Source organism: Dictyostelium discoideum (genome assembly GCF_000004695.1).
Source record: "Dictyostelium discoideum AX4 chromosome 6 chromosome, whole genome shotgun sequence".
In the NCBI taxonomy this organism is placed as follows: Eukaryota; Evosea; class Eumycetozoa; order Dictyosteliales; family Dictyosteliaceae; genus Dictyostelium; species Dictyostelium discoideum.
The window spans coordinates 1,310,646-1,336,900 of NC_007092.3; the positions used below are offsets into that span (position 1 = coordinate 1,310,646).

At 22.8% G+C, this 26,255-nt stretch overlaps 11 protein-coding genes and 1 non-coding gene across 12 annotated transcripts; 7 read left to right on the top strand and 5 right to left on the bottom strand.

Annotated features, from left to right (window-relative positions):
- Window positions 1-542: 542 nt before the first annotated feature.
- On the top strand, window positions 543-9,889 carry DDB_G0292230 (hypothetical protein; the record flags this gene model as incomplete). Its single annotated transcript, XM_629728.1, has 3 exons — window positions 543-1,323; window positions 1,465-1,542; window positions 1,749-9,889. 3 exons carry the CDS (start codon window positions 543-545, stop codon window positions 9,887-9,889), a joined length of 9,000 nt encoding a protein of 2,999 aa, XP_629730.1.
- Window positions 9,890-10,963: 1,074 nt separating this feature from the next.
- Window positions 10,964-11,083, bottom strand: DDB_G0292228 (hypothetical protein; the record flags this gene model as incomplete). Its single annotated transcript, XM_629729.1, has 1 exon — window positions 10,964-11,083. The coding sequence occupies one exon, from the start codon at window positions 11,081-11,083 to the stop codon at window positions 10,964-10,966; it is 120 nt and encodes a 39-aa protein (XP_629731.1).
- Window positions 11,084-11,347: 264 nt separating this feature from the next.
- Window positions 11,348-11,421, bottom strand: tRNA-Val-AAC-21. Its single transcript has one exon. It is a non-coding gene; the product is annotated as a tRNA-Val (tRNA).
- A 1,183-nt stretch (window positions 11,422-12,604) lies between these two features.
- On the top strand, window positions 12,605-13,936 carry DDB_G0292226 (hypothetical protein; the record flags this gene model as incomplete). The annotated part of the gene is made up of 3 exons (XM_629730.1): window positions 12,605-12,930; window positions 13,078-13,409; window positions 13,503-13,936. The coding sequence occupies 3 exons, from the start codon at window positions 12,605-12,607 to the stop codon at window positions 13,934-13,936; spliced, it is 1,092 nt and encodes a 363-aa protein (XP_629732.1).
- Window positions 13,937-14,834: 898 nt separating this feature from the next.
- ecmG (cellulose-binding domain-containing protein) lies at window positions 14,835-15,200 on the top strand (the record flags this gene model as incomplete). The annotated part of the gene is made up of 1 exon (XM_629731.1): window positions 14,835-15,200. The coding sequence occupies one exon, from the start codon at window positions 14,835-14,837 to the stop codon at window positions 15,198-15,200; it is 366 nt and encodes a 121-aa protein (XP_629733.1).
- Window positions 15,201-15,828: 628 nt separating this feature from the next.
- On the top strand, window positions 15,829-16,194 carry ecmI (cellulose-binding domain-containing protein; the record flags this gene model as incomplete). Its single annotated transcript, XM_629732.1, has 1 exon — window positions 15,829-16,194. The coding sequence occupies one exon, from the start codon at window positions 15,829-15,831 to the stop codon at window positions 16,192-16,194; it is 366 nt and encodes a 121-aa protein (XP_629734.1).
- A 643-nt stretch (window positions 16,195-16,837) lies between these two features.
- On the top strand, window positions 16,838-17,206 carry ecmH (cellulose-binding domain-containing protein; the record flags this gene model as incomplete). The annotated part of the gene is made up of 1 exon (XM_629733.1): window positions 16,838-17,206. The coding sequence occupies one exon, from the start codon at window positions 16,838-16,840 to the stop codon at window positions 17,204-17,206; it is 369 nt and encodes a 122-aa protein (XP_629735.1).
- Window positions 17,207-17,758: 552 nt separating this feature from the next.
- Window positions 17,759-18,127, top strand: st15 (cellulose-binding domain-containing protein; the record flags this gene model as incomplete). Its single annotated transcript, XM_629734.1, has 1 exon — window positions 17,759-18,127. One exon carries the CDS (start codon window positions 17,759-17,761, stop codon window positions 18,125-18,127), a length of 369 nt encoding a protein of 122 aa, XP_629736.1.
- Window positions 18,128-18,350: 223 nt separating this feature from the next.
- bxdc1 (brix domain-containing protein) lies at window positions 18,351-19,539 on the bottom strand (the record flags this gene model as incomplete). The annotated part of the gene is made up of 3 exons (XM_629735.1): window positions 18,351-19,103; window positions 19,267-19,405; window positions 19,508-19,539. The coding sequence occupies 3 exons, from the start codon at window positions 19,537-19,539 to the stop codon at window positions 18,351-18,353; spliced, it is 924 nt and encodes a 307-aa protein (XP_629737.1).
- A 396-nt stretch (window positions 19,540-19,935) lies between these two features.
- On the bottom strand, window positions 19,936-22,701 carry DDB_G0292214 (protein phosphatase 2C-related protein; the record flags this gene model as incomplete). The annotated part of the gene is made up of 3 exons (XM_629736.2): window positions 19,936-20,904; window positions 21,011-22,312; window positions 22,693-22,701. 3 exons carry the CDS (start codon window positions 22,699-22,701, stop codon window positions 19,936-19,938), a joined length of 2,280 nt encoding a protein of 759 aa, XP_629738.2.
- A 676-nt stretch (window positions 22,702-23,377) lies between these two features.
- Window positions 23,378-24,589, top strand: vps26l (vacuolar protein sorting-associated protein 26 family protein; the record flags this gene model as incomplete). Its single annotated transcript, XM_629737.1, has 3 exons — window positions 23,378-23,434; window positions 23,642-24,019; window positions 24,110-24,589. 3 exons carry the CDS (start codon window positions 23,378-23,380, stop codon window positions 24,587-24,589), a joined length of 915 nt encoding a protein of 304 aa, XP_629739.1.
- Window positions 24,590-24,784: 195 nt separating this feature from the next.
- On the bottom strand, window positions 24,785-25,844 carry DDB_G0292210 (hypothetical protein; the record flags this gene model as incomplete). Its single annotated transcript, XM_629738.1, has 3 exons — window positions 24,785-25,045; window positions 25,180-25,385; window positions 25,748-25,844. The coding sequence occupies 3 exons, from the start codon at window positions 25,842-25,844 to the stop codon at window positions 24,785-24,787; spliced, it is 564 nt and encodes a 187-aa protein (XP_629740.1).
- Window positions 25,845-26,255: the final 411 nt, after the last annotated feature.

Below are 26,255 nucleotides of genomic sequence, written 5' to 3' on the forward strand. Positions count from 1 at the left end.
TTTTTTTTCCAAAAAAAAAAATAATAATAAAAATAATAATAAAAATACTTTTTTAAAAAAAATTAAAAAAAAAATAGTCTTTTTTAGGGTAAGTAATATTAAAATTATAAAATTTAAATTTAATAATATTATCATTGAAACCTTATTAATTTAAAAATAAATATTACTATCGGAACCATTTTTTTTTTTCTTTTTTTTTTTTTTTTTTTTTTTTCAATTTAAAAATCTTTTTTTTAACAATTTTTTCAATTTTTTTTTTTTATTTTTTTTATTTCAATTTCGCACACAAATTTTTTTTTTTTTTTTTCTTTTGTCCTCATTTTACACACACAAACATACAGCATAAATAGTTTTTTTTTATTTTTTTTTTTTTACCCTTAACAATTAATTAATTAAAAAAAAAAAAAAAAAAAAAAAAAAAAAAAAATTAAATAATTAAATAATTAACAATTAATAAAAAAAAAATAATAAAATAATAGTAAAATTAAAAAATTAAAAAATAACAGTAATTCAGTAAAATATAAAAAAACAAAAAAACCAAAATGAGTGACGATGAAGATTGGGACGCTGATTTTAGCGATTCTAGTTCATCACAACAAACTAACATGACTTCTTCCCTACAAAGAAAATTAACTATTGGAAATCTTTCAAAAAAGAAATCCAAATTAGATTTAATGGAGGGGGTCACTAATAATAGTACTACAACTAATAACAACAATAATAATAATAATAATAGTACTGCAACTAATAATAGTAATAATAATAATAATAATAACAAATTAACATTAAATCCATCATTAAAACCAACAACAGCAACAGCAACAGCAACAGCAACTACACCACCAAATAAATCACCAACTATTGCAGCTGTGAAACCAACAACCACCACTACTACAACCACTACTAAAGCAACAGCAACAGCAGCAGTAGCAGCACTAAAACCAATACAAAAATTTACAGAAGAAGATGATGATGATGATTGGGATAATGAATTAGAGTCACCATCAAAAGGTATATTGCAAAATAGAAAAGAATCAGTTGCAGATGATTGGGATGCAGATTTTGGAGAGAGTAGTACAAGTGGTATAGGATCACCAATACAACCACAAATGAAAATTTTAGGTATTAAAGCAGATCCAACAACAAAAACCGAATGGGATGATGATTTTGTTTTCAATGATAGTTCAGAATCTGAAAATAAATCAATATTAACTCCAGCTGTAAATATCTTATCAAGAGCTCGTTCAGGTAATCCAAATATTCAAAATAATTCTGAAAATAAAATATCTCATACAATTACTGAATTATTATCTTTAATATCTTGTATGTATTTTTTTATTTGTAATAAAATAAAATAAAATAAAAAAAAAAAAAAAAAAAAAAAAAAAAAAAAAAAAAAAAATTTTTTTTATTAACCTCAAACTTTTTTTTATTTTTTATTTTTTATTTTTTTCTTTATTATAGTTGGTTCTGATATTGAATCTTCATTCCCAACCCCATCATCAACACCATTAGCAAATAATTTACCAAAATTATTATCAGGTAAGAAAATAAATATTTTTATTTTTTTTTATTTTTTTTAAACTTTTTTTATTATTTTTTATTTCTAACTTATTATTATTATTATTATTATTATTATTATTATTATTATTATTATTATTATTATTATTATTATTATTATTATTATTATTATTATTATTATTATTATTATTATTATTATTATTATTATTTTTTTAAAAAAAAAAAAGAAATTGAATTTAAAAAGAAAATTGAAATACAATTAACAAATATTGAAGTTAAAGAATTAAAAGGTGATAAATTAGATATTTCAAAAGGATATTATGAATTAGGGTTGATTTATCAAGGTCAACAACAAAATATATTAGCATTTAATCAATTTTCTAGTGCAAATAAGATTTATCAAGATTATAAAGAGGATTTAGAATTTGATAATGGCGGTGGTGGTATAACAGATTGTTATAATGATTCATATGAATTGGATTTATATTTTAATTTAGGTATCTCGTCAAAGACCATGGCAAATATATTCAATGCCACAGAGTATCTAAAGAAAGCATTGGAAGTCTCCAATAGGGATAAGATATTGTTTCAATCGATTCAATTGAAAATATTGTTAGAGTTGGGTTTAGCTTATCAAACTAGTGAAACTCCAATTGTAGCCACTAAATATTTCGAACAACTCTTAAGATCTGTATTATTTCAACATTGTCCAACCTTGAATCATAATCAACATAAAATGGATTGTCTAAGTGAATCCAATCAAAAGAAAATTAAAGAATGGAATTATATTGCAATTGGTTGTTATCAAATGTCAAAAACTTTAAAACAATTAAATGAAATTGATTTAGCACTTGGTTTCATTAAACGTTCAATTTATTCAATAAAATGTATTAATATAACAAATAACAATAATAATAATAATAATAATAACAACAACAACACTACAATAAATAATCATAGAATTCAAGAGAATGAAAGTATAATATTAATGAATGAAATAAAGAAATTACAATTACAACAACTTCAAGATGCTGATAATACAACTGTATTAGATTTTGATTCTGATGATTCTGGTGATATTGGTAGAAAAGAAGATATTGATCAATCGACTGGTAAACTACAACTACAAGATGATGATGATGATGACGGTGATCAAGAGAAAGAGAAAGAGCAGGAAGATGATGATGATGATGAAGATTGGGATGCAGAGTTGGGTTTAGATGAAGAGGAAGATAGAAGACCAGTTTTACAATTGGCAGGACAAAGTCCAGCTGTTGCAACAAGTTTTGGAAAAGATAGATTATCACCACATTATAAGTTATTGGATCAAGTTACCAATCAAAACTTTGAGATTGTAAAATACCCAAAACCATCATACCTTTATTCATTGGCAACCATTGATGGTCATCCATTCTTACATGAAGAGGCGCTAAGTCAATGGTTATCAAGTATTATCGTTAAACATTTACAAGGTGAAGATCGTGCATTACGTGTGGTTCAACAACGTTCATCCATTGAGGAGTTAAGAAATGATTTCGCTCAGGAATCCACTAAATTAAAGGGTCAACCAAAGATATGGGCAAGAGCAACATTAGAGTTTTGTTACACTTTACATATATTTGGTCATGATGTGTTGTGTTGGGATACGATTATGGAGTTTTTCACCGATTTACGTGATTGTGTCTCCTCTTCCCTATTGACACTATCGAATCGTGGTGGTAGAGTTCAATTGGGTAATGTACCATTACCACCATCAATGACACCAACTTCAAAACAGTTACAACAGGAACAAGAGGAAAAAGATGTAACTTATCATTACGCTTTTCAAATGTTATACTTGGCTTCAAAACTTTGGACACCTGAAGAGGATGCTTCCTTTAAACATATGTATCAAGGACTTAAAAATTTATCAACAAATAACGCACCCCATGTAGATTGTATAGTAGCAGAATGTTATTCTCATCATTTACATCATAAAATTAATTCAAATAGTGAAGATAGTTATAATAGTACAGATGATGATGAGAATGATGACGATGAAGAAAATGAAAATAATTCAGATAATGAAGATAATAGCGACGATAATGAATATAATAACAATAATAACAATAATAATACTAATAATAACGATGATGATAATAGCGATCATTCATCATCAAAAAATAATTTAAATAAAAATAGACGAAAAAATCGAAATGAATTAGACGAAGAACCAGAATTTAGAGTTAGACCAAATGAATTCTCTTCTATGGAAGAAGAGAAGATTAATCCTCTAAATACATTTTTAAGAGTTTATCAACAATGTAATATTAAATTGAAAATGTCAAAACAACAACAAAATAGTAATAATAATAGTAATAATAATAATAATAATAATTCATCACCATCACCATCACCATCAAAAATTAATTTATCATCATCAACATCACATCATCACCCAATATCACCATCAAATTCAACACATCAAATTTATAGAACAATTAATCCAAATAAAGAATATTTAGAAATTGGTACAAAGAATGCAATGACAAGAGCATTGATTGGTATTCATTTTCATTTGAATGGTATTTCACCATTAACAACCAAACGATTGGTAAATGATGATTCTTATCAAGTGGAATATATGTACACTGGTCAAGAGTGTGAAATGTTATTGGATGCAAATTATCGTATGAAGGTGTTGACCGATCTTTATCCAGAGATACCACCAACATTTTTGAAAGCTAAAACTGCCTATGCATTGGGTTTGAATGCTGTCGATATCAATGATTTGGTATTGGCTGAGAAATTCTTTTTCGAATGTCTTTATATCATTGATAAATGTAAACAACCTGCAATTGGTTTACCATTGGTCCTTTCAGAGTTGGCTGCAAATGCTTCAATCGCTTATGCTGGCGTATTGTTGGATAACTTTAAGTACCAATATGCAATAGTTTCATTTGATAACGCTTTATTAAATTACAACATTAGGAAGAAGAAAGAGTATGGTACACTCTTGAGAAAAGTTGCCGCTCTAGCAAGAGAGAATGATGATATTCCATCAGCAATTTATTATTATAAACAAATTTTAAATAATTATCTAGAAGACGATCCACAAAGTAAAACAAATGAAATCATTTATCTCTGTGAAACCATTAGCACATTGTATTGGGAAAAAGGTAGTTATAAACAAGCTGAAGAACATCTTAAAGTAATTTACTTTATACTATCAAGACCAACTCAATCTCCAGGTGGTAGTGGTAGTGGTGGTGGTAGTGGTGGTTTAGGATTAGGTGGTGGTAGTAGTGGTGTTGGTGGTGGATTAGGTGGAAGTGGTGGTAGTGGTTTAGGTTTAGGGTTAGGTGTTGGTGGTAGTAATGGTGGTTTTGACTCATCAGGTAATCTTAATAGAACTCCTGATACACCACGTTTCGATAATCCAATCTTTTTTCAATTTCAACTTAAAATGGCATCACTCTACTTGGAGAGTTATCACTTTGAAAAGGGTTTAGAATTATTGGAATTTATGAAAAGACATCCATTACCTCATGGTAAATTAAATTCTTTAATCTTTTTATTAGCAAAAGCTTACACTAAAAAAGAATGGTTCGATGAATGTACAAATCTATTAAATCAATTAGATAATGATGATAGTGGTTTTATTGGAGGAGGAGGAAGTGGTCCACCTTCTTTAAATTCTTCCACTTCTTCAAATTCTTCTTATAGTAGTGGTTTAAATAATTTTAATCATCATCATCCTCATCATCATGGTGGTAATAATAATAATAATAATAATAATTTTGTAAATAGTAATAATGTTAATAGTAATAATATAAATAGTAATAATATAAATAGTAATAGTATAAATAGTAGTAATAATATAAATAATAATATAAATAATAATAATAATAATAATAATAATAATAACAATAATAATAATAATAATAATAATAATAATAATAATAATAATAATAATAATAATAATAATAATAATATAAATAATAGTAGTGGATTTGGTAGAGTTTTAAAAAGTTCAGGACCATTAAATGGTGGTAGATATCATCATCATGGTGGTAGTGGTGGTCAAAAAATTGAAAGAAATTTAAAGTATTGGGAATTACAATGTATAAATTATTATCATTCAAATCGATTTAGTGAAGCATTGGTTTGTATTGAATGTGCAATTGAGTCATGTCCATCTTCATCATTGAATGCAAGAGGTCAATATTTTTATATTCGTGGTAAAATCTTCCAAAAATTAGTTTCCTTTTCAAATGCAACACTCGTTACATTTCCAACATCATTAAGACCAACCGATAATGATTTGAAAGAGATTGCTGACGTTTGCACAACAACCACTTATAATTGTACAGGTGATTTAATTCAAGAATGTGTTGCAAGTTATAAACGTGCCTACCATTACTTTAAATCGATTGGTGATGATGTAAAAATTCAAAAAACTGTATCACGTATAGCAGAAACTTATTTAGATCGTGTATTTGGTCCAGTCGCTTTACTACATTATCCATTTGATGATGTTGCACGTTTACCTTTTTTCCCATCCTCAAAATTAATTCAAAAAGATAGTGAACAAGAGCAACAATTATCAGATTTAAAGAAAAGAAAGATGAAAAAAGATTCATTAAAAACTTCTTCATCAAGTGATTCAACACCAATTTCAGTAACACCAACAATTCAAAAACAACAACAACAGCAGCAACAACAACAACAACAATTAAAAGAATTTTATATTGGTTTTGAATTAATTGAAAATCCAGCAATGTTAGCATTGGATATTAATATTGATACTTGTAATATATTAGTATTGTTAAGAAATTATATGAATATGGCAGAATTAAAATTTTTACAAGGAGATCGTGATCTTTCAATTAGTTATTGGGTAGAGTGTAAACAACTCTATTATACATTATTCTTTGATGGACCATCATTAATCATTAAATCAGCACCATTACAATTTATAAAGAAAATATTTAACCTTTGTAAACGTATGCTTAGATTCTTATTCGCTTTCGATCAAGAGTTAATCAATAAGAATCTTATGTTGATCGATAGTTATTTAAATTTAGAATTGGATATTCAACAAGCAACTCAACGTCCAATCAATTCAACCAAACCAATGGCATATGAATCAACACCTCAAATCGATAAAATCTTTGTACCATATGCTTATAAATCTTTAACCATTGGTAGAAGTTTTAAAAAGAATCGTATGGAAGTTTCATTCTCTGTAAATAATAATAATAATAAAAATAATGGTGGTGGTGGTAGACCAAATATACCAACTTCACCAAAAAGTAGTAAAGATAAAGATTCAAACAATATTATTGGTGGTGTTTCAAATTTAACATTTGGTGAAAAAACTAAAGATGAAGAGAAAAGTGTTTTAACTGGTGATGAAGTTGGTGAAAAAATTTGGGGTTCTTTTCATTCGATTAGAAATGAAATTAGAAAATATTCAATTGGTAAAATCTCTCAAGAGGAATTATCAACTAGAAATAAAACTATTATTAAACATATTTTAAAGGTTATGCAAACTTATAAAGTTCATATGGCAAATCAAAATGCAAATGGTGCTACTTCAAATAATTATGCTAATATGAATAGTCCATCTTCAATTTCTTCATCATCCTCAACTTCTCCAAATATAAGTAATACAAATTCACCAATTTTAAATAATAATAATAATAATAATAATAATAATAATAATAATATAACACCAGCATTTAGTGCAAATAATTTAGCAAGTTTATTCCGTTCACAAGCAAAGAGTGGTTTAGAAAATAGTGGTAGTATAGCAGTTGGTAGAGGTAGAACCCCTTCAGGTGGTGGTGGCCCTCCACATAGTGGCTTTTCAAATACAAGTAGTGGTACCATTGGTATTGGTAGTGGTGGTACAGTTAGAAATCAAGCATCAAAATATGAAGAGATTTCATTCAATTCAACAACTTCACGTATTAATGCATCACTTCAAAGATTGGTAATATCATTACAAGTTGATAATTACTTTATTCATTATGTACCAAGTTCAGGTAGAAAGAAATTCAATAGAATCGGTGGTAATGAAGAGTTAACTCCATTGGCTCCACCATCAAATACATTGTTCATTGAGGTTTATTTATTATCAAATGCAAATGAAAAGGTTACATTTATGGTTTCACCATTAATCACTTTAGAGAATATTTTATTAAATCTTTGTAATCGTCCTTATTGGGCTTATTCCTCATCAACCAATACAACCAATGGTGATAGTAATACCAATAGTATTAATAGTTCAACTGGTAGTACAAGTAGTAATTCAAGTGGTGTAAGTAGTAGTGGTACAGGTGGTGGTACAGGTGGTGGTAGTGGTATTGATTCAGGAACAAAGAAGAAATCATTCTTTGGTTCATTCAGTAGAAGTAATCAAAACTCTTATAAAACCACACCTAAATTTGTTGAAAAAACTCAAAACTTTCACACAGAATTCTTATCATTCCTTTCAACTACAATTGGTCCACCAACTGGTACAAGTACAAATGATGATAATAATGATCATTATCATGGTAGAGGAGGTGGTGGTGGTGGTGAAAGAGATTCAAGTGGTCATGATCGTCATCATGCGACACCACCACTTCACTCAACCAATCCAATGATTCCACCAGATTCTCCGCCACAAAATAGAAGAAATATGCTTATTAATGATAATTCATCAGATAAATCAGATTCTGAAAAATCTGATAAATCCGAGAGAGAATTCAATAGAAGTGATAGTAATAGTACAAATACACCTCATCCAATTAGTCATGGTCATCAATCCACTCATCCATACATACCAAATCCAACTTTATTGAATCCAGATATTCACGGTAGAAGTATGAGTGTTGGATCTGGTCCAAGTAGAAAGGTTTATACAACTCAACAGATTTCATTGGTTTCAATGGCTAAAAGAATGATAAAGAGTGAGGATCCAGCTTACTCGAAAGCTTACATTTCAATTGATCAACTCTCCTATCAAGTTTGTAAAATATTCTCCCACAGAGAAATGCGTGAATGTAATGAACAAAATCCATTACAACTTTATTTGTTTGTAAATTCCGCTGAAGAAAGAAAAAGTTTATCATCATTTGGTGAAGGTGGTGGTAGTGGTGTTCAAAAAACCTCTGATCAAGCAATAACTTTTACTCCAGAGATTTTATCCTCTTTTAATTCTTTATTATCTTTAACCTCTACCGATAAAAATCCAGTTGAAGAATCTGAACGTAAAAAAGTAGTTAGCGAAATTCAACATACTACTTTTGCATCATTATTTGAAATTTTACCTGCTGAAAAAGAAAAATTAAGACAGTCATTACTTGCAAGTGCATCGTCAACATCAACATCATCATCATCATCAACATCAACCACTAAAAAAATTGGAGCAACAGTAAAGAATGCATTACCATTTGGTTTATTCTCATCATCTTCAACTAAACTTCAAAACATTGATAGTATTTCATTGGTTAATATTTCAGCATCACCATTATTATTCATTTGTTCAAAATCTTTACAAATTTTTCCATGGGAATTAATTTTACCAGAATTTATTGTTCGTTATAAATCATTATTTGATATTTTAAAGAGTAGTTATTATAGTATTAGCAGTAATGATGATACCACTAATACTACACCAACACCAACAACAACAACAACAACTGGTACAGTAACTAATAGTAATGAAAATAATAATCATTGTGCATCAACTCCATTATTTATTAGTTGTTGTTATTCTCAAACTGAAAAGAATCAAATATCAACAATTGATAATTTAAAGAAAGATTATTCATTAAAAACCATTTTATATAGTCTTTATACTACACCATTAAAACCAGTTGGTAATCGTGTGGTTCATTCAAATCATCCTTATCATTCCTCTTTGATAAAGACAGGTACCAAACCATCAATTGTAAAGAAGAAAAATAAATATTTGGAATTCTTTGATTTATCAGTTTCAAAACCACACCATATCACAAATTTAATTGATGAAATTAATAATAGTAATAACTTTTATCCAATCATGGTATTCACTTATAATGATTTGGTTGATCTTTCTCAAATTCCAACTATTCTATTAAAACTTAAACCAATCAGTTATTGTCTATTCATTCCATATTCAAAACAAAAAGAAATTTTAAATAGATTCTTTAAAATTTATGATCATCATTTAAAACAACAACAACAACAATCAAGTGGTAGTGGTAGTAGTAAAGGAATAGTTGGACCACCTCAAACAACTAGAAAAGAAAGATATCAATTTTTAATCTCTGCTGTCCAAGCCGTTAAAGAAGAATTTTATACTCCAATAGTATTATATAATCCAACCTTTTTTGTAAATAATGATGAAAGTAATTAAATTTTTTTAAAAAAAAAAAAAAAACAAATAAAAAAAACAATAAATAAAGCAAAAATTAATTCAATAAAAAAAAAAAAAATAATAAATATAATCCCCTCAACTTAATTTTTTATTTTTTTTTTTTGATTTTAAAAATTCATTTTTTTTTTTTTTTTTTTTTTTATTTATTATTATTTTTATTTTTTGTATATTAGCCAAATCATATAAAATTGTTTGTATTAAATATTTTAATTAGTGTTTGGAAATTAAATTAAAATAGTAAGAGTTAATAGTTTATGATTTTTATTTTTATTTTTATTTTTTTTTGAAGAAAACAGTTTTAAATATGTTAGTATTTAAAATTAAAATAAATAAGAGTTAATTTTAAATTTTTTGCTTTTTTCAATATTCTATTGTAAGGTGTTACACCTTTTTTTAGATCTTCCAAATAAAAATTAATTTTTTTTTTTTTAATTTTATTCATTAAATTAAGAATAATTCAAATAATGAAATTGTAATTGATTGGAAGAATTTGTTAAAGGTGACTCCTATGTTTGGAAGAATTTATTCTGCCATAAAATTGGCTTTATAAGTTAATTTTCTTAATTTAATTATTTTTTAGGAAATCGTTTGAATCTTTAAAATTTTTAAATTTTTTTCAATTTTTATACATTCTAGAATAGCTTTTGCCAACAAGTTTGTACCTTTTTCAAAGTTTAAATGTGTCAATTATAACCTTTCCAGAAACATTTTGGCATTAATCAAGAATCATTACATCTGTTATCAATTTTTTTTTTTTTTTTTTTTTTTTTTTATATTGATTAATTAAAGTTTATCCTTTAAAGGGAAAAAAAAACAATAATTAATAGTTTTATTTAGAAAATTTTTTTTTTTTTTTTTTTTTTTTTTTTTTTTTTTTTTTTTTATAACTTCAATTTAATAGTTTCTATTTAGATTGTCTAAATAGAGTTTTGGTTATTTTAAAAAAAGGTATGACTACTATTGTGAGAATAATTATTATAATAAATTGGTCGAAAGAGACTAGGTTTGGGAGCACTGATTTCGGAATGCAATAGACTTTGCATGTTAAGTTTCTTAAATTAATAATTTGATTGAGGAAAAAGTTTGGATCTTTGAAGTTGTTTGAGTCTTTTGAGAGAGTAATTTTAAGGTTTTAGCTTTTTTAATAAATTCTAAAGTGGCTAATTTATACATTTGTTGAGAAGGGTTGAGAATGATAGTTTTTCTCCTATTGATGGTTCACTATACAGTTGGTTGCAAATCCATACTTTATGAATTATTAATGCCATGAAATTCCTATATGCGAAGGTTCTGGAAAGGTTATAGTTTACCCATTTATAACCCCAGTAATCAATTGTATAGTGAAAAACCGTCAAAAGATGAAATTCTTTTTTCCCATATCAAGCTAAGAATCGAACCTGTGATTTATTCGATATCGGATTTAAAAATATTAGTTTGTATTCAGAGCGGGAATCGAACCCACGACCTAATCCGTGTTAAGGATTCGTGATAACCGACTACACCATCCGAACTAATCGATGAAAATGGAAAAAAAATAGCTCGATTCCGTTTTCTTAATATCATTTTAATTTTTTTAATTTCACTCAGAAATAGATTTTGGATGAAATATATATAAAAAGAATAGATCAACAGTCATTTATTAATCATTTTAATGGTTTCACTATAAATATTTTAATAATTAAGTAAATAGTAATAATAATAACAATATTAATCAATATAACAATATTAAAATAAACAATTTTTTTTTTTTTTTTTTTTTTTTTTTTTTTTTTTTTTTTTTGTATCATATTTAGATAATTATAATTTTTAAATTATAATTATCTATTTTTTGCAAGTAATCTTGGCAGTTTGCTTTAAAATATTTAATAATTATAAAATGATAAAAAAAAAAAAAAATTTTAATATTGTTATATTGTAAAATACAATAGGATCAACAAAGTGGTTTAATTTTATAAGAACTATTGTAATTAATTAAAAAATAAATAAAAAAAAATTAAAAAGCAGAATGAATACATCCATCTTTTTTATATTTTGTGTATTTTTGGGTGCTCTACTTTTACACATTAAATTCATATTAAAAATAAATGACATAAAAAATAAAAAAAAAAAAAAAAAAAAAGTGTAATGAAAAGTGGAAAATTACAATCCAAAATCCAATAGAAAATAAAATATTAAAATTCAAAAAAAAAAAAAATATTTAAAAAACCAATAAACCTCTAAAACAGATTCTTTTTTTTTTTTTTTTTTTTTTTTTTTTTTTTTGTTTTTTTTTTTTTTTTTTTTTTTTTTTTAATCTTAATAATCCAATTATATTATATTATTGTTTTTGTATTATTAATTTATTAAAATTAGTAAGAATATATATTTATAAAAATTGTCAGATTATAAGTTATCTAATAATAATAATAATAATAATAATAATAATAATAAAAATAATAAAGGATTTTTTCACAAGTACATGTACTTAACACTGTTAAAAAAAATAAAAATAAAAATATTTTTTTGATTAAATTTTTAAAAAAAAAAAAAAAAAAAAAAAAAAATCAAAAAAAAAAAAAAAACAGTTTTATTTTTTAATTTATGTTACTGTCTTTACTTCATTATAATTTATTTTTATAAAAATAAATAAAAAAAAAAAAGTAGAAAAGAAGAAAAACAAGAAGAATTAAAAAAAAAGAACAAGAGGAAAAAAAAATGATTGAAGATTTTAATGAATTAAGTCCAATCTATCGTGAAAAGTATAGATTGACAGTTTTACCAAAATGGAGGAAGAAATTAGTAATTTTAAAAATGATTTTATTAGAAGTTATATTTTTAATTCAAGTTACCTTTAGAACTATAAAATCAATTTTATATTATTTCTTCACACACAAGAAAGGATACCTCGTAAAAGATATTAAATATGGTCCAAATGATAGAAATCATTGTGATATTTACATACCTTCATCTTCAAATTACCTTTTAAATAATAAAAAAGATTTACCTGTAGTTATATTTATGCATGGTGGAAGTTGGGGTTTGTATGTATATCATTAATTTTAAAATAATATTAATCAAGATTTGAAAAAAAAACTAACAAACAAATTTTTTCCCCCACTCTTTTCTGAAAAAAAAAAAAAAAAATAAAAATAAAAATCCAAATCCAAATCCAAATTCAAATAAATTAGTGGCCATAAATTACAATATATTTTATTAGGTAAAAAATTATCAGAAAGAGGTATTGTTACAATGGTAATAAATTATAGATTAACACCAAAAGGTAATATTGATGATATGTTAGAGGATATTGATACTGCAACATCATTTTGTTATGAAAATATTGAAAATTATGGTGGTGATAAAAATAAAATCTATTTAATGGGTCATTCAGCAGGTGGTCATATCATTTCACAATATGTTGTTGTCAATTATTCAAAACCAATTGATAATGAACAAAAAAATAAAAAAAGAGTACCATTATCTGGTATTTTCCCATTATCAGCTCCTTTGCATATTAATGGTAAGTTTTAAAAAAAAAAAAAAATACAACTCTCACTCTCTCACTCATTTTTCTAATAAATAATTTATTTTTATATTTATATTAATTTAATAGATCACTTTTTATTTGAAACTAAAAGAGGTGTTGAACATATTTCACCAATGAGACCAGCAATGAAAGGACCAAAATATTTTGATGAATATTCACCAAGTGCAGTATTAGAAAAGATTAAAGATAAATCAATAAGAGATGAAAAATTATCAACTCCATTCCCATCATTTTATATTTTACATGGTGTAGATGATGCAACTGTACCATTATCATCATCAACTAAATTCTTTTCAATATTAATGAGAAAATTAGCAAATCCAACTGCAAGAACTTTATTTTTAAAAGCATATCCAAAAATTAAACACATTGATTTTATTTTTAATGTATGTGATGATAATTTAATTATTGAAAGAAATATTTTTAATGGTATAGAAGATGATGATAATAATAATGCTGAATCAATTTTAAATGATATTATTAATATTATAAAATATTAAATATATATATTTTTTTCCAAAAAAAAATAAAATAAAATAATTTTATTATCTATCTTTACTTTTGTGTTTTTTTTTTTTTTAAGTGCATTTAAAATATCTATTTATTTATTTATTTATTTATTTATTTATTTATTTATTTATTTATTTATTTATTTATTTATTTATTTATTTATATCTCTCTTAATATTATTTTAAATAAATATATCAAAAATAAAAATAATAATTTATAGATCTTAATAGATTTAATCTATATTTTTTTTTTTTTTTTTTTTTAAGCCCCAAAAAAAAAAAAAAAAAAAAAAAAAAAATCATTCGAACAAGATTTTTAATGAAATAATCAAATGTTTATATCAATTATTAATTGTTTTTATTTATTTTTTTTATTTTTTTGTTTTTTTTATTTTTTTTTAATTTTTTTTAAAAGAGGGGTAATAATTATAACTTTTAAATTTTATTGTTTGATTAACAAATCGTAAAAATGATTTTTTTTTTTTTTTTTATTTTTTTTTTTTCATAAAAAATTAAAAACAAATTACAAAAAAAAAAAAAATATATCCACATTATCGGTTAATATCGAGTTATTTAAAAGAACAATTGTTTACAACCCTTTACTTTTTTATTATTAATTTTATGTATATAAATTTATAAAGGTATTATTAAATTTTTATTTTCAAATCTACACATACATTATATCAAAATTACCATTTTATTTATTAAAAAAATAAATATTAACAAATAATTAAAAAAAAAATAAAAAATAATAAAAAAAAAATAATAATTAATTATAAAAATAAATTAAAAACACACTATTTAAAATCCAAATATAAATTTTTTTTATTTTTGATCATTAAAAAAAAAAAATAATAATTTTTTACAATAATATAGTAAAATTAAAAAAATGATGAAAAATTTACTTTTTTTAGCTTTATGCTTTGCTTTATTGTCAGTTTCAATTTGTGATATTTCAATATCAATTTCACAAATTCAAACTGGTTCCTGGGACAGTCACTCTGCATGGGAAGTGACATTAATAAATACCGGAACAAGACCAATAATTGATGCAACACTTGTAGCTGAATCAAATTTAATTCTTGATAAACCAGAAAATATTTGGTCAATGGAATTAATTTCACCAAATAAATATCATTTCCCATCATGGATAACCCAAAATGGTGGTCTTAATAGTGGAGCAAAGCACACCTTTGGTTATATTAATAATAGTGGCGCACCAGCTGCATTCTCAGTTTGCGATGTTAGAAATTAATTAATTCAATTGACATTTTTAAAAAATTAAATTATAAAATAAAAGTTGTAAAAAAAAAAAAAATAATAAAAAAAAATAAAAGGATTAAATTAATAAATTAAAAAAGAAAATGTTTCCGAAATTTATTTATTCTAAACTTCATTTAAATAAGAGTGTAGTTGTGGTGATTGATTGAGAACAATCTCTTTTTCTATTTTCAATTCTTTTTAAACATTTTTTGTTTGATATCTAAAAACAAGGCTATATTGTATATTGAATATATATATAATGTATAATAATATTCAATATACAAAATTTGTATTTTGGTTGGTATTTTAATTGTAAATAAAATAATTTATTTTCATTATTTTCAAACTTTACTATTTAAATATGAAAATTTGTTTTTACTAGTATTTTTATAAATCCATCTGATTTTTGTAATAAAATTAAGATAGTTATTGGCATAAAAATAGTTTATATAAACTATAATCAGAAATAATACCTTTTTTTCATTTTTTTTTAATATTTTATTTATTTAAATATTTAAAAAAAAAAAAAGTTTATTTAAATAAAAAAAAACAAAATCATTTTATTTAAAATCATATCTTAGTTTATTTTAAATAAAAAAAATAAAAAAAAACTAAAAAAAATGTTTAAAAAAATTCTCTTTTTAATTTTAAGTTTTGCTATTTTTTCTTTTGCTTTTGGAGATAACAGTTTAACCTTTACTCAAACAAAGGTTAAGGAATGGGATAACGGGAACCATGTTCAATGGGAAGTTGTACTGGTAAACACTGATCCTTCAAAAAGATCAATTACCGATGCATTCATAATTGGAAATGAAAATTTTAAACCAGAATCTATATGGTCCTTAGAAACTACACAAGATAATAAATATCATCTCCCATCATATATAAATCGATATGGTTTAAAATTTGGAAGTAACCTCACATTTGGATTCATTAACACCATTAATTCTCAAGTTACATTTACAGTATCAGATATTAAATTTTGAAAAAATAAAAAAAATTAAAATAAAATAAAATTATTTTTAGAAATCATTTAATATTATAAAATTAAACAAAAATGTTACTTTAATAAATTTTTTATAAATGTTTTGAATTAAATTTAAATAATTTTCAATGATAAAATTTATAATAAAAAAAAATATAATAAAAATATATAATATAAATATATATATTTATATAAAGGGGGTAATAAATTAAGTGTGGGGGTGCAGTAAAGAATTTTTTTATTTCATAATATATTTTTTAATTCAAACCCCAATTATAAAAATGATTTTAAACGGTTTTAATATTTGTATATGTAATTAAAATTACAATATTACATAAAGATTTTTTGGTCTATTTATATAATTGTAAAAATAAACATTAATCACCACATTTTCCATTTATATTCTTAAGGTTAATTATATTATTTCTTTTAAAAAATTTATTTAAAATTATTTTATTACCTAAATATAAAAATAGCCATCAAATTATTTTATATTTAATAATTTTACTTTTTAAAAAAAAAAATAATAATAATAAAAAAAAATTATTTAAACATTTTAATTTTAAATTTTTTTTATTAATTTAAAATAATAATTTCATTTAATAATAATATCAAAAAAAACTATAATAATAATATCAGGAAAAATGTTTAAAAAATTACTTTTATTTACATTAACATTTGCTATTTTTGCTTTGGCAATTTGTGATAATACATTATCAATTTCTCAATTTCAAAAAAGTGCTTGGGATGGTCACTCTGGATGGGAAGTCACAATTTTGAACACTGATTGTTGTAACACTGTTTTTGATGCAACAATTATCCCAGAATCCAACTTTTTCCCTGAAACCATCTGGTCAATTGAATTATTATCAGAAAATAAATATCATTTCCCAGATTTCCTTACAAAAACTGGATTAGGAATAGGAAAAAATTTTACCTTTGGTTACATTAACAAAAGTGGTACACCTGCTATATTTAATTTTATGGATGTTAAATTCCAATCAAATAATTAAAAAAAATAAATAAAAAAATGAAAAAATAAATAAATAAAAAAAATTGTTATACCCCTAATCATTTTTTTAAAAATTATATGATTATTATTATTTTATTTTTATTTTTTTTAAATTTTTTTTTTTTTTTAAATTGGTACGATTTCATCTTTTGGAAAATTATTATTTTTTATTATTATTTTTTTTTTTTTTTAAGATTTTATTTTTCAAATAAATCTAAACCAATTTACAATTAAAGTTTACAATATTGTTATTTTTTAATTTTAATTTTTATACATCATATAAAAATTAAAAAACACACAAAAAGCGTTTATACTAAACTGATACAATATTGGTTTTCTACTAATATAAATAAATGAAAATACAATTTTTTTATCAATTATTTTTTTTATTTATTTTTTTTAAAAAAAATAAATAATAAAAAAAAAAAAACCTATTTAAAGAAAAAATTAAAAAAGATATTAATCATTAAAAAACAAATAAAAAAACAACAACTAATCAAATAAAATTAAAAAAACTATAATTATTAATTTAAAAAAAATAATAAAAAAAAAAATGTTTAAAAAATTACTTTTCTTTACTTTAACTTTTGCTCTCTTTGCTTTAGCAATTTGTGATAATTCAATTAAAATCACTCAAACATTAAGTAGTGCTTGGGAAGGACATTCAACATGGAATGTAGTAATAGAAAACATTGGAGATAAACCTATCTTTGGTGCTACCATCGTTGCCGAATCTGGTTTAAGCCTCGAAAGACCAGATAATCTTTGGTCATTAGATTCATTAGGTAATAATAGATTTGGTCTCCCATCTTGGATTACTCAAAATGGTGGTCTTAAAGCTTTCAATGGTACTCATACATTTGGTTACACTAATGCTCAACCAACTTCAGCAGTATTCTCAGCCACTGATATTAGATATTAAATAAACCAAAAAAAACACTAAAAAAATCCCCAAAAACTATTTAAAATTACTTTATTAATTAATTAATTAAATATTTACAAAAAAAAAAAAAAAAAAAAACTAAAACCCCACTCCCCCCCATTTCTATATTCTTTTTATTTATTTATTTATTTGTTTTTTTTTTTTTTTTTTATTTATTTATTTTTTTTTTTTTTTTTTTTTTTTTTTTTTTATTTATTTTTTTTTAAACATCAACAGAAGTAGCAGCTTGATTTAAAGTTGGGACTGGATTTTTACCTCTTAAAGCTCTATTCTTTCTGAAAGCAATCTTATTGAAATCTTGATGATTCTTATAAACGGTACCAAATGTTTGACCGAGAGCATCAGTTTCAACATTCTTTTTAGCTTTTGGAACGACGGATTTATGTACTTTGTAAGCTTCTTTTTCAAGATCAGCAGAAGCTAATTTAGTTCTACGAATAGTGATATCAAAAGATGGACCAACTTCTTTAAGGTCAACTTTTGGAATTTTTGAACCACTTGGACTGAAAATGGTTGTATAATGACGGAATAGAATTTTATCATCGACAGCAGTCATAATTACAACATGATCTAAACCAACCAAATTGATATACTCAACTAAACGACCTCTAAACATATCTAAAAATAAATTACCAACTTTTTTAACGGTTTCATTATTTTCAAATTCATTACCCTGGAAAATGAACATTGGTTTATTACCAACTGCTGAACCGTCAGCACCAAACTCTTTAATTGATTTAAAGTTACTAATACCCATCTCTATCATATCAAATACTGCATTATCAAATAATCTACCCATTATTAAATTATGTTCTCTCTTTTTTGAATGTGATCCAAATGTAAATAAACTTGAATTTGATTTTTCTCCTAAAAATTCAATACTTTCTGCTGATTCCATTGGACGGAATGCATTCTTTTTATTATATTGAATTGCTTCTGGTTTCTTTAACATAAACTATAAAAAAAAAAAAAAAAAAAAAAAAAAAAAATAGAAAACAGAAAATAAAAAGTAGAAAATATTTTCATTCAATAATTAATATTATTAAAATAATTAAAATTAAAATATTATATAATATGAATTTCAAGTGAATTAATCCAAATTTTCATTCTACACATACTAAATCTTTTTGTAATTTTTGAATAATATCTGATGATTGTTGACCTCTAATAAACATTGCTTGTTTTACAATTTCAACTTCTTTTGCTTCTTTATTTCTTAAAAACTTTTTAGCTGCATGACTTTTACTTGGTTCTCTCCTACATTATTTTTAATTATGTGTTAAAATTTTTTTTTTTTTTTTTTTTTTTTTTTTCAATAAAATAATAATAATTTAAATTATGAATTAAAATAAAACTTACTTTAAAAAAATTTTTTTTGGTTTTGATGACATTTAAATTAAAAAAAATATTTAGTTAATAATAAAAAAGGCCCCTTTTTTTTTTTGGGGGTTTTTTTTTTTTTTTTTTTTTTTTTTCCCAAAAAATTTTTTTTAAATTTTTTTTTTTTTTTCCCCAAAATTTAAAATTAATTAAATTTAAATTAAAAAAAAAAAAAAACGGTTGCGAAAAACTTGGATATTTTTTTAAAAAAAAAAAAAAAAAAAAAATGATTGGAATTCTTAATTTAAGCTTTTGTTTTTTTTTTTTTTTTTTTTTTGTTAAATATAGTTTTATTTTATTATTTTTATAAATCTTTTTTTTTTTTTTTTTTTCTTTTTTCTTTTTTTTTTTTTTTTCTTTTTCTTTTTTTTTTTTTTTATAAATTATTCTATTTTGTTTTTTTTTTTTTAATTAAAATTACCAACTTTAAAACATAAACAAGTATTATGATCCATTTTACCAGGATATAAACTATAATCGGAAGGTAATTTTTTACTTGTATTTGTTTCCATAAAATCTCTACTTGATTGAGTTGTATCTAAACAATGTTTTAATAGAGTATTTGAGATAAATGTTGGTTCCAATTGATTGAGAGTATTTTGATCAGAGCAAAAATGTTGATTCAACCATCTCTTTCTGTATTCATTTTTTGCGTTTTCAGAATCAATTGGGAAACTTATGGCAGCTTTATCCCATGATTCTTCATCGATACCCAATTCATTTGGTTTAATACCCAATTGTTGAGGATCCAAATTATCATGAACACCATCACTCAATAAGAGGATCAAATCTTCAGGGTCACAAAGTTTATAAAACACTTGAAGATTTCTAAGATCGGGTTCACCTTGTCTAATGTATGGACCTAACCTACCACCTGGATCACGTGCATCCGATACATTTTGACGATTACCTTTGGTTATATCACTAAAGGTGTGATCTTTTTTACTGTAGTGAAATGCTTTACAATCACCCAATGTCACACCAACAAACACCCAACTCGAAGAGGATTGATGATCTTCAATTCCACCCACAGCATGATTATGAATATTGGACATTCTCTTTATATTTTCACTCTCTGGTTTAATCTTTGCCAGTATACCACCAATCAATGTAGTGGTTCCACTTTCAAATACTTCGGATTTCCCTGCGATAATTGATTTGTGTGCCGCTGTCATTGCTGCCAATAAAAAACTACCCGCTTTTCTAACAGTATTAACCTCTAAATGATTCTCCATTAAAAATGATATAAATCCATTGGTTGCATTAGTTGCCGCTTCATATGGTAATCTACCCCAATTACATCCATCTGCTAAAGTAACTAATAATTTCTCTTTATACACTACAACCTTAAATCTATCACAAATTGGGTCACCAATCTAAAAAAATTATAAAATTAAAAATAAATAAATATATTATAATTTTTTTTTTTAAAAAAATAAAATAAAACAAAATAAAATAAATATTATTATTATTTATATTTACTCTTCTACCAGTGAAATGTTTTGGATATGATGATCCAGATTTTCCGCAAATCAAATCTTTATAAACTACCATATCTTCAACTAAATCTGGTTTTGGTCCAACAATTGTTGAAAGTATACATTTTTCTTCAATATTTTCATTTTCATTTTCATTTTCATTATTTTTTTCATCATTAATAATATTATTATCAATATTATTATTATTATCATCACTATTATTATTATTATTATCAATATTATTATTACTATTACTATCTACATTTTTATCGTTTTCCTCTTTATTTTCTATATTATTATTATTTACAATTGGTGTGGTGTTGGTGTTGGTGTTGGTATTGTTGATGGTGGTGGTTGTTGCTGCTGTTGTTGTTTGTTGTTGTTGTTGTTGTTGTTGTTGTTGTTGTTGTTGTTGTTGTTGTTGTTGTTGTTGTTGTTGTTGTTGTTGCTGTTGACTATTTTCACAATTTTGACTATTAATACTATTACTATTATTATTACTACAATTACAATTACTATTACTACAATTGATATCAATATGAATCAATGGTAATGGTGAACAATATAAATCTTCTGTAATACCAGGAAATATTGATAATACAGCACCAGATTTTAAGAAAGCTGGTTCTTTTTGATTGATTTTACCTTTGTCAAATTTAGTTCTAAATTCTGCCTTTTTACCAACGATAATTGTTTTCAAAAGTTCTTCTTCTCTCATCCATTCTGCATCGTTTGTATCTTTTTCACCTTCACGTGTAAATTCACCTTCATCAGTTGATACAACCTTTCTACGAGTTTTATTGCTTCTTTGAGTGATTAAATCTTGAAGTAATCTTTCAAGATGTTGAATTTCTGATAAGAGTTCTCTTGAAATATCTTTTTCACTCTTTTGTTGAGATTGTTGTTGTTGTTGATTTGATGTCGTTGATGTCGAAATTATTGATGAATCCATAGTTTTAATTAAAATTGAAGAGTGTGATAAATTTCTAACTAATTTCTTATCGTTATTATTGTCTGATGATCTATTTGTTTGTTGACTTGATGATAACCCAATACTACTACTACCACTACTATCACTATCAATACTTTTGGAAATATTTATATTATTATTATTATTATTATTATTATTGTTGTTGTTGTTGTTGTTGTTGTTAATATTATTTATATTATTATTATTTATATTATTATTATTATTGGTATTATTATTTATATTATTATTAGTATTATTATTATTAATAGAGTTTGCTTGAGTTAACTGGTTTGAGGAAGAAATATCTAGAGATGGTTTTCTATGCTTGTTCTTCCTCTTGAACAAGTGTTGTATTTTATCCAGTTTTTTAGTTTATTATTTTTAAAATAAAATAAAAAAAAAAAAAAAAAAAAAAAATTTTATATCACAAAAATATTTAAAGGGGGAAATAAATAAATAAATAAATAAATAAAAATAAAAATAAATACAAAATTGAAAAGGTACTTTGTTTTTTTTTTTTTTTTTTTTTTTTTTTTTTTTTTTTTTTTTTTTTTTTTTTTTTAAAAAAAATTTAATTAATTTTTGGGGGGGTGGGGGGAAAAAAAAAAATTAAAAAAAATTAAAAAAAAAATTTTTAAAAAAGTTAAAAAAAAAAAAAAAATTTAAAAAAATAAAAAAAAAAAAAAAAAAAAAAATTTTTGCACTTAAGTGGTAACCATAAACATTTTTTATTTTTTTTTTTATTTTTAAAAATATACAATCTGACTAAATATATAAACGATTTTTATTAAAAAAATTCAAAAAATTCGATTAAAAAAAAAAAAAAAAAAAAACAAAAAAAAAAAAACTATATATAGAATTGTGTGTGGGTGTGGTTAAAAAAAAAAAAAAAAAAAAAAAAAAAGATGATTTTAAATGGGGTCAATTTCATATTTTTAAATTCTTTTTCTTCAATTAAAAATACCACAATTTTAAATTAGCCTTTAAATAGAATTCATTTTTAGTGTGTTCTATAAAAAGAAAAAAAAAAAAAAAAAACTTTCAAATAATCAGTGTAAATTAATCCATCGAAAGATTTTTTATTTTGCTATATAAAAAATGTATTTTTATTTAAATTATTTTTAAAAAAAAATATTTCTATTAATATTTTCCATATCCATAATGATTAATCATAAATATAATAAATAAATAAAATAAAAAATAAATAAAAAAATAAAAAAATAAAAATTTTAATAAAAACAAAAATAAAAAAAATAAAAAAAAATCATTCAATTTTTTTTTTTTTAGTTTGGCTTTGATTTTTCTTTTTTTTTTTTTTTTTTTTTTTTTTTTTTTTTTTTTTTTTTTTTTTCAATAAATTAAATATAATAATAAAAATAAAAATAAAATAATATATATAAAATGAACAATGTATTAGATTTAAAATTGAAAAAGATTGATAAAATATATAGACCTGGTGTAAGTTTTAATTAAAATAAAAATAAAAAACAATAAATAAAAAACAATAATAATAATTATAATAATACCAAAATCTCATTGTAAATATAGTATTAATTAATTATCAATTAATAATATACATTTTAAAAAAAATGAACAATTAATGATGATGATGATGATGATGTGATGATGATGATGATGATTGATAATAATATTAATATTTTTTAGAGTAAAGTATCAGGTAATGTAGTTATAAATAGTAAAGATGATATGTCACATTCAGGAGTTACAATAGTGGTAGAGGGTACAGTTCAATTACAATTAAGTTCAAAGAGTGTTGGTTTATTTGAAGCATTTTATAATTCATTAAAACCAATTACATTGATGCATTATACAATTAGTGTCACCAATGGTGGTGGTAAATTTCAAGCAGGTATCACAGAGTTACCATTTGAATTTACATTAGAGCCATTACCAAATCAACAACTTTACGATACCTATCATGGTGTTTTCGTTAATATTCAATATTCAATAAAATGTGATGTTAAAAGAGGTATCCTTTCAAAAGATTTATCAAAAACTATTGAATTTATAGTTGAAGTACCAGTATGTATATTATTTATTTATTTATTCGATATTAATATTAATATATAATTAATATATAATTAATATTAATAATTTTATAAATTATTTTAGTCACAAAATAAAGAGGTTTTAATGAAATCAACACCAGAATCACTTATAACATTTAATATAACACCAGATTCATTGGTTAATTTTAAAAAGATATCAAAAGCAGATGTACCAACATTTAAGATATCAGGTGGATTGGTTTCAGCTATTTGTAATATTAATGAAGCATTTCAAGGTCATATGATTATAGAATCAGCTGATACTGTGATTAAATCGGTCGAATTACAATTGGTACGTGTTGAAACATGTGGTTGTGCTGATGGATATGCTAGAGAGGTTACAGAGATTCAAAATATTCAAATTGCCGATGGTGACATTTGGAGAAATTTTAAAATTCCACTCTATATGGTTTTCCCACGTTTATTCACTTGTATCAGTACTGCTGGTAAAACTTTTAAAATCGAATTTGAAGTTAATTTAGTAATTATGTTAGAAGATGGTCATTTAATTACTGAAAATTTCCCAATTAAATTAATAAGATAGACCTAAAAAAAAAAAAAAAAAAAAAAAAAAAAAAAAAAATTAAAAAATATAATAATAAAAAGAACCCAACAAACACAAAAAGTTTATAAAATATAAATCCTTCTTTTTTTTTTTTTAATTTAATTTATTTAATAATTTATCTATTTCATTTAACACTAGTCTTTTTTTTTTTTTTTTTTTAAATTATTTTTTTAATTAATTCATAATTGCATCTAATAATTCAGAATAACAAATATTTGGAGTATCACTTTCAATGTCAACATCTTTATCTAATTTATACATAACAGTTAATGGAAATACAACTCTTGGAATACCACCCCATTTTATAAAAAGTGAACAATTGTATAATTTTAAAATATTTCCATAAATATCATTTTCTTTATATTTTAATTTATATAATTCATCAATTTCAACTTTTGACCATGTTGGCAATAATAATTTATTAATAAATGCATTCTTTAGCAAAAAAAATAAATAAAATAAATAATTAGAATTTAATATTAATAATAAATATAAAATATAAAATATAAATAAAGATAAATACCTTTATGAAAATTTTAAAAATTTCTAAATGATGAAATTAATAAAACAAAACATGGTGCTACATAGACAGGTGATTTCGAATCGGTTATTAATATAGTTGAATTCTTTTTCATAAGATAATGATGAATAATTGGGTTATTTGAATCTGTAACTGATATAACATTACTACTTCTATTATTTTCATTCTCTGAAATTGGAAATATATATGTTGCAGGTGAATTATATGATTCATAAACTATGTTCTTTTTAGATTCTTTTAATAATCTTGATAATGAATAAATTGAGAAATAAGTTTTACCATTCCAGGATTACCAGTTATAAAAACATTAATATTTTGTCTTGAATCATCCTCATCATTAAATGAAATTGTATTTGTTATCCTAATAAATAAATCTTTATAACTTTTTCTAATTAAAATTGATTCATTATCTTCATTAATAAGTCTAAACTTATCATTACTTTTAACATTTAAAATTTCATTTTAAATTGAAAATACTTAATCTAGTTTGAAATAATCTTTACCTATAATTCTTAAAATAAATAAATATATATATATATAATTATAAAAATTAATTAAATAATTACAAATAAAAAAATGTTTAAAAAATTATCTACTACCATATTGAGCATTATAACATGATTTTTCTTTTTTAAATGAAAATTGGGGTGTAGTTTTTGTGGATTTTTTTTGTACAATATTTGGTGTTTCCATTATTTGGTAATTAAATGAAAAATCTTTATTAAATTTATTTTTTACTCTTTTTTTATTATTATTATTATTATTAATATTTTTTTTCAAATAAAATGGAAAATAATAATTATAAAAAAAAAAAAAACAAAAAAGGAATTTTTTTTTTGTTATTTAAGATTTATAAAAAAATAAAAATTTTTATTTTTTTTTTTTATTTTTTTTCTTAGTTCAGTCTATCAACCCAAATTAGTAATTACTAATTTTTTTTATAATAAATTAAAATGTATATATAAATCATTTGTGATTAATTACACTAAAAAATTTTATTTTATTTTATTTTATTTTATTTTATTTTTTATAATTAAAGAAGTATTAATCATCTTTTTATTTTATTTTTTATTTTTTATTTTTTATTTTTATTATTAATAATTG